The sequence below is a fragment of the Macadamia integrifolia genome, chromosome 12, assembly GCF_013358625.1.
Source record: "Macadamia integrifolia cultivar HAES 741 chromosome 12, SCU_Mint_v3, whole genome shotgun sequence".
NCBI classification, from domain to species: Eukaryota; Viridiplantae; Streptophyta; class Magnoliopsida; order Proteales; family Proteaceae; genus Macadamia; species Macadamia integrifolia.
The window spans coordinates 4,720,170-4,732,772 of NC_056568.1; the positions used below are offsets into that span (position 1 = coordinate 4,720,170).

At 36.1% G+C, this 12,603-nt stretch overlaps 2 protein-coding genes across 4 annotated transcripts in view; one reads left to right on the plus strand and one right to left on the minus strand.

Annotated features, from left to right (window-relative positions):
- Positions 1 to 922, minus strand: part of LOC122057227 (sister chromatid cohesion protein SCC4) — a 46,890-nt gene extending 45,968 nt beyond the window's left edge. The window contains exon 1 of one of the 3 annotated variants that reach the window (XM_042619256.1): positions 351 to 922. In XM_042619256.1, coding sequence (XP_042475190.1) covers positions 351 to 563 — 213 coding nt within the window. In that variant the 5' untranslated portion in view covers positions 564 to 922. The remainder of the gene's footprint in view (positions 1 to 350) is intronic. The other 2 variants (XM_042619254.1, XM_042619255.1) reach the window with 2 other exon arrangements.
- A 5,836-nt stretch (positions 923 to 6,758) lies between these two features.
- On the plus strand, positions 6,759 to 11,340 carry LOC122057685 (cytochrome P450 714C2-like). The gene is made up of 3 exons (XM_042619888.1): positions 6,759 to 7,738; positions 10,659 to 10,885; positions 10,980 to 11,340. Exons 1-3 carry the CDS (start codon positions 7,435 to 7,437, stop codon positions 11,250 to 11,252), a joined length of 804 nt encoding a protein of 267 aa, XP_042475822.1. The 5' UTR covers positions 6,759 to 7,434; the 3' UTR covers positions 11,253 to 11,340.
- Positions 11,341 to 12,603: the final 1,263 nt, after the last annotated feature.

Below are 12,603 nucleotides of genomic sequence, written 5' to 3' on the forward strand. Positions count from 1 at the left end.
CAGAAAACGTAATTTCAGGAGTTTCATGGATAGACTCAACTTCTTTAGCAACTTCTTTAGCACCTTACAGTGGAATAGGAAGATTTTGGAACTCAATTATTAGTATCACTGTAACTGATGTACGCGTTCCCTTGTAAGTGCGATAGATTCGGTACATTAGCCACCTTTCCACCATGTCAAAATCATACTTAATTAGAATTACATTTGTTTTAGTTATTAATAGAAACAAACGAGACATCCGAACGTAACCCTAATACTCTGTGAGGAGCCAGATCAACATGAAATCTAATGCCTGTTACGGGTAAGGGAGCATGAGCGAATGAATCAGAGAGAGAAGAGAGAGAACTGACCGAACGTTCCAGATGCGATTTAGCATGGTTGATATTGTTGGTGTGCTTAAGGAGAAGCGTCGCTATGCGGAGGCGCGTCTTGATTTCAACAATAGGCAGGAACGACACTTGGCTCTGACTGATGGCTTCAAGGCACTTCACTGCCTTCCCAATCTCTCCTCTTTTCTCGTGATAATCGGCAAGACCCCATAGTCCCTCGGCCAGAGCATCCATTTCTATCCGGATATGAGCTTTTCCATCCACGGTTTCGACAGAGTTCCGATCATTAGTTCTGAGCCGAAGATTTCAAATTCTTTCGCTCCAAGTAGTAGCCAGTGAACTAGGGCTTCTGAGTTCCGAAAATAAACCGAATAACTAGTACAAACATAAGGAAATGGAGATGGCTCGCACAATTTCTCAATACTTGCACCTTCGCTGATGAAGTGAAATTGGAGGTTGAGAGTCAAAAAGGATCGTCCGGCGCGAGCCTGGCTTGTGAAGAGAGAGAACCCACGCCCCACGGTGAGATGTTAAAACGCTGCTTATCGCAGACTCTTAGAATTTAGGAAGCGTCTAATCGTCGCTAATAAGTGGCCGAATGCTGACTATGCGCATCACGAGATTCACGACTAGCCATATAGTGGGACTGGGACATATGTAGGACCCATGCATTGGTGAAACTTAGGAATGCAAAACTGTATTGGCCTGCCTACTTTTGCCATGTCATAAGGTGATGTGGCAATCCTAAAAGTTCGATTAATCGACTTTAAGTTAAACGCTGGTGAAATTTTAAAACCAAATTTAATAATGGGAAACAGACGATATGCGGTCTAGAGGATAGAGTCTTGATGGATATCGATTTGAATAAAACGTCATTAATAAATGACCACAAAGAAAACCGCATCTTAAAGGCGTATATACTATGATCATTTGCTGACCTTTTTCCTATAATCGTATACCCCTCATGTGTGGACTTTCCTTTAATCTCATGTGTGGGCATATTTTTAACGAGTTTCAAAATTTTTCTTTTCTTCTATTATTAGAAAAAAAGAAAATTTGGAAGAATTTCAAATCTTTGTTCAGCCACATGACTAAAGCTTGGCAAACAAATAGGGGCTCTACCAACAAAAAAATATTTGAGTTTTATCTGATTTGCCATGTGCTATACATTAGGGCATGTAAGAAAGCCTTTCCATGGTGGAGGCATTCTTCCCAAACTTTTGTCAAGGGAAACAACTAATTTCAACACTTGGCTCAGTCTCGATGGGCTTACTAGAGTGACCCATCTTCGTTGTGTCATGTTAAACGATAATGTGACAATTATGGCAATCAAATAATTGGACAGTATACATGGTAGAATTGATGAGTCAAATTTATACCTTAAGGCAATCAGTTACCCCCTTATATAATAACATACATCCCCAGCATTTCTATAGTCTTACATCAATGAATTCATATCTTAAAGAGCTCATTCAACTTGAAGCCTTTCAGTTTTGAGGTGGATCCTCCAATATGGTATTAGAGCTAACATGAGACTATAATTCTACAACTCCCAACATTTTACAAAGGAAAATCAACAAAAAAACAATTCGTAAATCGCATAATAAAAGTAATAGCCAAAGGAACCTTATGCTTGTAGAGAAGTAATGATCTTTCATAGGAAAATCTATTTGCAAATTATAAATGGAGTTTATATATATATATATATATATATATTTTTTTGAAAGAAAATAAAATCAATTAAAAAGAAAAGTAACTAAGTACATCAATATCCAGGTTAGTGATATTGTGATGAGATTGTTTGTTCATTGCAATACAGGTTGTATTACACATATGTAGGACCTCTCAACTTCTAGGCCTGAGCCAAAATATAGATAAAAAACTATGAACATCCAGAAGGAGATAAACTACGCTCTAAGGCTAAGATGTGGTGCTACTTTCAGAAAGTAAAAGATATAGCTCCTCCGAATTGCTCTATATTCTCTTGACGCTCCATCCATTACTTTTGGAGATTCTAAATGTATATGAATAATGACAATAGAGCAAGAGGGGCTTTTTTTTCCTTCGGAAATTTTTTTTTACAATCAACCTTCTAGATACCTTGCAAATACTCTAACTTGTTGTTTAGTTGGGACCAACAAGTCAACTTATCCCATCTTTTCATAACTAAAAAAACGTTAAAGAATCTTTGCAATATTATTCTCATAAACAACATTTATTAGAATCTCGGTGAACTTCGCAATGCTGAAATTTCTCATTATTAAAACTAGAAGAGCTGGCCCTGACATTTCCCATTATATTTTGTTGGCAATTGTATTTTCTTCTCAAAGACTGTAACATGTGACTATTCAGGATATTCCTTCTTTCTTGGTATCAGGGCAGGAAATAAATATTAGAAGATTTGGAATTAATTTTAATTCCAACGTTATGTTGCTGTTAGGAGAGAGATATGCATGTGGTGTTTTAAGAAAAAATGTTATTTTCCAATATAGTAGATTGAGTTGACTCTAAACCATCAAATATGAAGGGCAGTCTGCTATCCTCATATCCCATGTGGGAAAGGGTATTAATTAAAATATTTGTCACTTGTATTCCAACTCATGCCATGTCTATGTATCTTTTGGGCTAAATGGAAACATCTATGTATAAGGTAGCAGGATGAGGTTTTTAGGTTTAAGAGATTTCAGGTGTTCTAATATTGCATTCTTGGCAAGACAGTGCAAGAGGATTTCAAAGAATCCAGATGCTTTGTGGGTGCAAGTTTTAAAGGATAAGTATTTTCCTACCTCTAATTTTTTTGAAGCCCAATATATATAAGAAATTTTGCTCTTGGGCTTGGTATAACATTCTCAGGGTAGGGACCTTCCTATTATTAAAGGTCGTCAAAGGAAGATTGGGAGGGCACTTCTATTGATATTTGTAAGTTCAAACTGGGAGAATTTTGAGTCATAGAGTGGGGGTGTGCTTAAAATGTCTAATTTAATTAATCGAAGTCTTCTTCAATGGGATGCTGTCACTTGTAACTTACTATTCTCTCTCTAGCACGTAGGCTAATAGATTTATGCAATTATTAGGATTCTTCTTAGTCTCTCATGTCACAACAACACTTGGATTTGGGAACTTTACAAGGATGTAATATTTGTGGTGAAAAATTACTTATTACTTTGCCTTAACAGACTCTACTACCCATCCTCACAAAATTTCTCGACATTTTAGGGGATTCTATTTAGCATAGCCTATGGAAGTTACCTTTGCTGCCAAAACTTAAGCAACTCCTATGGAGATGTTGTGGAGGTGTCGTGTGGATGCATTAACAGTTAAACTTTTGTTAGTTAAAAAGGCATGTATCGTATGATTCAATATGCCCTTTGTGTTTAAAATCTGAGGAATCCACTATAAGTGCTTAATTCTATTATGCGCAAGGATTTAAATATAGGGTATCGGATAGGTATGAATCGATCTATTTTTCCGTGCTTTTCATTAAAAATGGCTTTATTTTACTGTTTCACCCTTAATATTTGACCAATACCAAATCCATCCGATTTGATACCAATACTTTGAACCCTAATTGCGAGTTTGTTTCTTGTTGTTGGTTGGCTTAAGCCTTAATATAGGGAGTATTCAAGGTAATACAACTAAGGAAATTTTCTCCCATTTGACAACTTTGTTCTAATGGATTTAGACAAAAAATGGTGCCATTATTCAATTGGTATCAATGCTTTGGCAAATCTTGAAAGTTAGAAATCTCTTTGTCTTTCATCATTCTAACCCATCTCTTTTTGGCACTATCAGTCTATCAGATTTCAATCACTCAGTTCAGAAGGGTATATAGGTTGGAGTATATAGCATGACATGGCCAACTATCATGAAGCCCGTGTTGTCTTGTACTTTTCATTCTCTCACCCTCTTATATGTTAACTATTTTAATATCTTCACTGATGGTGGGAGGAAGTCAGGAAGTCTAATACTTCTCCTGGTAGCAGGGGTAGTATTGTCAAGAACAGTGTGGGTAGCTATGTAGTACTGAAGTGTAAGCATGATAAGAGTCTAGCTGTTGCATCTATGCAAGTAGAGGCAGTCCGTGTGGTTTGCTATTGGTTCGTAGCATTTAGATTGGAAACATTATATACTGTTAGGTGGCTTAAACCTCTTAATTTGTTTGTAATCCCGACCTCCTTTTCAGCAAAAAACTTCTTATGTCTTTTTCAATAATAATAATAAAATGTTTCTCTATTGACAAAAAGTAAAAAGATTTTTTATTTAATTGAAATCCATGAAAACTTAACCAAAAAAAATAAATAAAAAATCTCTCCTCTCCAAAATAAATGGAAGATATGTCTTTCAATGAGGGAAGAGAGAGATAGACACATGAGAGGCTATGCTCTCATATAATTTTTTTTTCCTTTTTTTTTTTTAATTATGTTTTTTTAACCATAGAGTAAAGAAATATCTTCTTCATTAATGATGTAATTTTTATTAAAAAGAAAAAGAAAAAAAAAAAAAAGAAACAAAACAAAAACTGACCATGTGATCGAATAAAGGATGTCCTTCTCTAATGCAATGCAATGCAATGTAATGGTACCATGGGAGTGAATGTGGAGACTCTCTACGCATACACTCAAAATGTATAGAGAAACTCAGTCCTATGATTTTTCTCTTTTCTTCATCACCCATAGATAAATAGGTACACTTGCTAGCGTTTTCAGAAGCCTTAACATGTGGTGGTGTGTGTAAGTGACTTTAAAAAATTTGGCCATATATTTCTCCTTGTCTCCTTTGTCGTCTGAACGTGTTCAACGTTATCTTAGAAAGATATAGGAAAAGTGAAGCCTACATCAAATATGGCCAAATTCCTTTTTGCCTACCTTTTAAAGGTTATATTCCCTCCATTGTTTAGGCACAACTCTGCAATCATCTATTATTTCCGATATCTCCTTGGATCAGAAAAAAATTGTAAATTCTGATATTTTTTCTCAGATTATGAACTCTTGCATACTTCCGATTTACGAAATTGGGATTCTCTCTTACATAGGTCCCAACAACGATTTCCTCGCCATTTCTCAAGCTCGGGTCATAGAGAACGATTCTCACAAGTTAACGTGTAGGATCCTACTTTACTCTTAGAACCCATGTGCACTTATCACTACTTGTGTTACTGTTATACCTCACTAAGTCATTGCATAGCTACACTTGAGGTGTCCTGTCTTTTATGTATAATCCCCCCCTTTTTGTTGTATCATCCTTTGGGTTTTTTTTTTTGGTTAGTTGGGGATCTTTTGTGGTTACCATTTTGGCTTTTGTGTTGTATTTTGCTACTATTTTTTTTTTTCACACATACACACACACACACAAAAGTATTAAGAAAATGGGACACAAACAAAAGATGTTAAAAAAAATTTCAAACCTCCAAGGTTGCCAATATGATAATCCAAAGGGCGAAATATACTAGCATTATTGCTTTGGATTCCCATATACTAATATGCTTAATATTTATTTTGATGCTTATGAGGAAAAGTGATGTGGTAATTTTTTTATTATTTGATGCCTAAAAAAATAATATGGATTGATTACTTGTCAAATTTTAAATCGAAATTCAATATACCATCTCCTATATAGGTATAGTACCTTGTATGTCCATGCACCCTTATGGTATTCTTGTGCACCCTCTTGATAGTTAATGATTTTTAGGCAACTTGATTGGGGATTGACAATTTCAGATATTGGTCTAAAATTGAACATATAAGCATAAGGCAGTGAGTTCTACCTAATCACAAAAACTATTAGTCGATCCATCGAAAAAATTCATGGCAATTCTTAAAGGGGTGTTGATTCCTGCTGAGTTTAGTGAGAACGTGCAAATTTTTGAGTCATGACACAATCAATTATTGAAAAAGTAATTTTAAGAAACCAATTGCCATGCCTAAAAATTGTGTATATTTTAATACCCGTGGAGTACTGTTCTTTCTTTCATAATTGTATATGAGCGTACAAAAGTTTTTACTGAAAAATAAGAGAAAGAATGTTGCCAAACTGTGTAGCATAAGTACTCCTATTTTGTCTTTCTTAGCATAAGTACCTCCTGTTTTATCTTTCTCTTCCCAAGATAGAGAACAAATATGTCATTTTACAAGATAGAAGAAAGATAAAGACAATGGGGCACTAGCGCGTAATACGCAGCCCAACGCAGAACTCAATACAGATGAGTCAGTCTCGAGTCAAACTCCAAATCAATTCAATACTCTGTTTTTCTTTTTCACCTGTGAGATGCTCTGCAAGCTTCACTGCGTAAGCAGCTGGGGATGAGATGTCTCTACAACATGGGGATTATAGTAATCTAAAGTCTTATTTGTATAAAGAGTTGGAGAAAAACGAAACACAGATTGAGAGGGAGAGAAAAAAAAAAAAAAAAAAAAAAAAAAAAAAAAAAAAAAAAAAAAAAAAAAAAAAAAAAGGAAACAGTGACTGGTTCGTTTAACAACCAATATTGATCGAAGTTAGAATCTCTCTCTCTCTCTCTCTCTCTCTTAAATCATAAGGTTTCCCTCCATGTCTGCCTCTGTGTTCCCAAGGAGGAGACTTCTTCATCAATCTTCAAATCCAGTCACCCCTGAAACGAACCCATGTTTCCATTTTTCAGTTACTTTCTCTCTTTTCCCTTCCTTCTTCACCTTCTTCTTCTCTCTCTCCCTCTCCTCCTTTCCTTCCCTCTCTCTAGTCTCTACTAGCTGACTGCTATGTAAGGTTGTTTTGTAAATACAGTGGAGATCGGAGGGTGTTTTAAGTAGTAGACATAGTGGTCGTATTTGCGAAGTACGTCATAAGCAGTAGAAAGCCTCGTATTCCTTCTGTAGGTTCCTACCAAAAAAAAAATCCTTTTTTTCGTCTCTAATGACTTTATTAGTCTAGGATACCCCTGGGCTATATAAACACAACTAAGAGTGGAAACCTAGAAGGCTAGAAGTCGCAGAAGTTTGGGTTGGGGAAGTTGCTTCTTCTTAGAGAGAGAGAGAGAGAGAAGGGAAGAAGATCTGGTAACTATAAATCTTCTCCCTGCGGAAGAGGGAAAAGGAGAGCAGCTGAGGAGGATAGCTGGAGACGAAGGGAAATGGAATTAAAGGTTTTATGGAGCTTGTGTCTGGTCATTATTTGTAGCTGCTTGTTTGGATACATGTACATCATTGCGTGGGTAAAGCCTGAGAGGCTTCGAGAGAAGCTGAGGAGACAAGGTATCAGAGGGCCTCCACCTTCTTTCTTTTTAGGGAATGTCCCTGAGATGAAGAAGATCCAATCACTGGTGGCATCATCCAATTCCATTTCCAAGGATGTTAGGATCATTAATGGAGATATCGCAGCCCACGATTACACCTCTACTCTCTTCCCATATTTTGAACATTGGAAAAAACAATACGGTACATATATTTACTTCTTCTCAGCTCTCTCATATATCAAAGTAGGTTTAATTAAACTTCTCCCTTTAATTTGTTAGTAGGATACCGGAAATCTCCATGGCTAATACCTTACACACTGTAGGATCATGGGATCTTATTAGCATATGATCATAGAATATTGTTGCAGGACCTTCGATGATTTGCATAATAATGATATATAATATTTATTTAATGACAACGGTGACAACCATTAACATTATTATAACATTAATTAAAAAATTAGTATATATTATATCACATTATTAGCGAATTTGATGATGCTCTATACAGTACTTAACCATGATTAGTCTTATTCTAAATGACATATTATCACATGTTTATACTATTACTACTACCGTCGCTATTTGCATAACACTGTAACCATGATGGTTTGCCCCCATTCGTAAAACCAGACTGGTCTTCTTAATTTGCCCTTTATGGGTATAAACGGTAATGTAAAATTTTATATCATATAATGATGTCAACTATCATGATGATCTTTTCATCTTGTGTGGACCATGTGAAAATGGTGACTTCTTAGTATAATCATACTTGATTGCAATTATATAAATCATATTATTATAGTTAAAGAAACTTATCATTAAAATAGTTTCTTATAAAAATAAAGTTAGATCTGCAATAGATAAAGGATAATATTTGTTTTTCTCATCAATTGATGATTTAACCTCAGGATTGGAGTCTTATGTTATCATAAAATCCACCCCTATTTACGAAGCTGAAACTATCCCTCCCCAATACAATCACACAATAAGACCATTAATGGTCATGGTGAAGGAATTTTTCCTTAGTTGAAGGAAAATGCAATCCTACATGAATTGTATAACATGGTTTCGTTGCTCAGTGATATACATACTCTAGAGTCAGTAACTCATCCTTGCTCCTGTATGAGGGACTGATGTTGCTAGCTTTCATCCACGATGAAAAAAAGTATCCTCTTATTAGGATCATTTGTACCATCCAATTGACATAGAGAGACCAGGATAGTTTTAACCTTATACAATAACGGTCGAGTGAGAATTAATAATGATATAAGAGTCCAATCAAATGATCACATTAATGGGCCTTCTCCATTGGGGAAGGAAAACTTGTTAATTGGATGAGTTGTATAGCAGCTCTAATTAGGTTTTTGGTAGTTTGGGGAATAATAGTTACTGCTGTAAGTACATAATTAACCTTCCATCTCGTGATCTCATTACTGTTCATCAACGTCTCTACGAATCTCCATCACGGTTCCCCAAGAATTGTCCCTTTGTGAAAAGTCCAAAACAGTTGCATGCATGTCTTAATTAACCTGGTCCATCGATTATATTCATGTGTACCTCCTTACTGTGGAGGAACAATGCCATTGTCGTCTGGTACAATATTGGCATCAAGGAATTCAGGATTCTTCATGATTCTATGCAGAGTCTTTTAATACGGAATCGAATCTGGAATTCTAGATCGGTTCAGCCGTTCAGGCCTATTCCAATCTGGATTTGGATCTAGAATTTTTCCATACAAAAACAAGAGTGGAACAAGCCGAATCAGCCTGACCGATCCCAATTCTTGAAACCGTGTCATTGATATTTATCTATAGAACTGACTGCAACCGTGACGTACACATTACATAAATTCTATCACATCACTCTTTTTAAGTTTTTTTTTTTTCATATGGACCACATCTATTCGTGTTTGGTAAGTTTCGACCCAATCCAAATGCATTTTACCCACATGATTATCTTATTTAGTGTTCACCTACGCATGCTAGGTCGTTGAGCAGGCTTGATGATATGATCAAGGCTTACCATTGCGTAGGTAGATCGCTCTATATCATAAATATTCTATTGTGGGGGACCTATAGTCATAGGTCCCCACAGGTGAGGCAATCATTTTCAGCTTTTAAGGGTGCCTTCAATAGTTCAATGTATTAGAATGAGTCAGGTTTTCACGTGGTAGAAAAAAATTAGGGGTTTTCCGTTGATTTCCTTCGAATTGGCTCAATTTAGTGGATACCGCTCCAGCGTGGTCCTCCCTGTTTGGTGTGTTCATGTTACAGATTTAATCTTGTCTCAAGTCATGTCACCTTAGTCTTTGTCTGATTGCAAGGGAAACAGAGGGGAGAGAAGTGAAATCAAATCAAAACTAAAATGAAAAAGATAAAGATTTTACATGTAAATTATAATTATCATATTTAATAAGGGTTTAAGGTAATTATATATGATTATGATTACAAATTTCTTTTAATTAATTTAACTTCTCTTCCCTTCCTTTCCTTTCATATGCTTGCAACTGAATGAAGTCTTAGGATGACAGCTAAATAAGGAGTCCCATTTCTCTTAATTTTTATTTTTTTTTAATTTTGGCAGAACCATTTCTCTTGAGTTAAATGTACTAATGAAAGCTCGTGTGCTCTCTATGTATAAAAGAATGTGAAAAACTCAATTATTGTTGCTTTAATAAGAACGATTAATTTTTTGATTAGAAATCACTGCTAAATTATATACTAGTGTTGGTCATAACAAGAACATTATGTAGTCTAATAAAAAAAGGAGGTGATCGAGCACTCAGATATATGTTTTGTTAACTGCTTGACTTTATCTAGTTTGCTTAGGATGCTTGTCTGCTAATGACCATGTCGAAGGTGGATTAGAAGTTCAATGATGTAATTTCCCATTCTTTTGATTTTTATTTTAAATGAAGTATTCTTGTTGATTCTTTGAAAAAAAAAGGTATGCGCCAATTCTCACACTGTTAAGAAAGATGGTGATGTTTTGAAATAAAAGTTCTTGAGGCAAACATGCCGATTTGCTGCCCGAGTTCTTCCCCCAATGCCATGTCCTTGCTATTATTTTTCTGTTCCAAGGCATCCATGGTGATATTCCGCAAGGTTTTTTGGGTGCAGGTCCAATATACATGTATTCAACAGGGAGCAGGCAACACTTATACGTGAATCGCCCAGATCTAGTGAAGGAGATAAGCCAGTCTTCGTCTTGGGAATTAGGTAAGCCGTTATATGTAGGTAAAGCACTTGGGCCCATGCTGGGTAATGGCATTTTAAGGTCCAATGGTCATGTTTGGGCCCATCAGAGAAAAATCATTGCACCCGAGTTCTTCATGGACAAGGTTAAGGTACCTAGCTATCCATAAAAAACAATTAAATTAATTTTAAATTTTGATTTTCGTATATCCATAGTTTGACTGAATTTGTATTTCGTACGTGCAGGGTATGGTGGGCCTTATGGTGGAGTCTGGGTTGGCATTGATCGGCAAATGGGAGAAGCGAGTAATGGAATCTCAAGGAGGGATTGCTGACTTAAAGGTGGACGACGATTTGAGGAACTTCTCAGCGGATGTCATCTCTAGAGCTTGCTTCGGGAGTAGCTATTCGCAGGGCAAGCAGATTTTCTCAAAGCTCAGGACCCTTCAACATACAATGTCCGAGCAAGGCTTTCTGTTCAAGGCAACGAGCTTTAGGTATTATATATGGTCCTTCTAACTCTCTCTACTACAACCGGGCCAATTAATGGTCTAAAAGTACATCTCATGCTCACTTTTAGTGGAAAGTGGGAAAAATTGGGGTTTAATTTCTCTTTATAGGAGGTGCATGCAAGGTAGAGAGCGGATTAGATTTATGTACGAGAACGACCTTGGCTCGTGGATGTAGAATCAATTTTCTCTCTCTTCATTTTATAGATTCTAAATCCACGGGCCAGGAACTTTCTCATACACGAACTTAATCCATTCACCACAAGGTCAAGCCAAAGTTGGAATCAATTTTGAACGAACTGACTGGGTTTGACCAGGCTCGATGGGTTAGGTTTTTCTTTTATTCTTCAATCTAGGTCATAGTTAGCAAATTCGGATTCGGGAATTATTCGGACGGAGAATTATTCGAAATAATTCGGACGATTAATTTAAGGATTCGGTCAAAAAATCTTATTGGGGTTTTTTTTTTTAAAAAAAATTGTTTTTTTTAAAAAAAATTGTTTTTTTTATTTTTTATTTTTGGTTTTTTTTTTAAAATAATGTTTAAATGGACCGAATAATTCGGTTTAATTCGGATTCGGTCCGAATTATTCGCGATTTATATTCATTTTGGAAAAGGTCGCGAATTTTAAAGAATTTTATTTTTAATTCGGATTCGGTCTGAATTTTTGATAAAATTCGGAAAAATTCGGTTCGGCCGAATAATTCGCAAATTATTCGGCCGAATTGATAACTATGGTTCGGAATGATAAGGTCATCTGGTCCCCATCCACCTCTAGCCAATTCTCCTCCTCTTCTGCCTGGAGTTTAGTCAAATCTTCTACTACTAAGGATCCTGGGCATAAAGTTAGGTTCAAATCTTATATCCACCGTCATAGCTTCGCGGTTTGGAGAGCCCTCTCCAACTACCTCCCTACCTAATCTTTCCTCATCTATCAATACGTCCCTATCTCTCTTTCCTATTGCCTTTGTTGAATGGTATTGAAGATACCAGCCATATTTTCTTTGACTATCCATTCTCCTCTATCTGGAAATGTCTCTTTGTTAAATGTTGGCTAGGTAGCAGAAGACCACTTCCGCTTCATAGAGAGTGGATTTGGATCAACATGAATTTTGCTGAAAGATTTGTTTGTGACAAAATAGGGAAACTTGCTTTTTGTGTTACCATCAACCACCTTTGGATGGAGTGTAATCTTCTTAGATGGACTTCCAATCCAAATCCTTTCATATGATATGGAAATCCATCTACGTTGATGTCTCCTCCAAGTTCACTAGTTCCAGCCCCCAACAATTCTGTCTCTGAAACCTAAGGAATAGACATATTATTGTCTCTTGGGGTTTACCTATTTCTATCTTGTCTC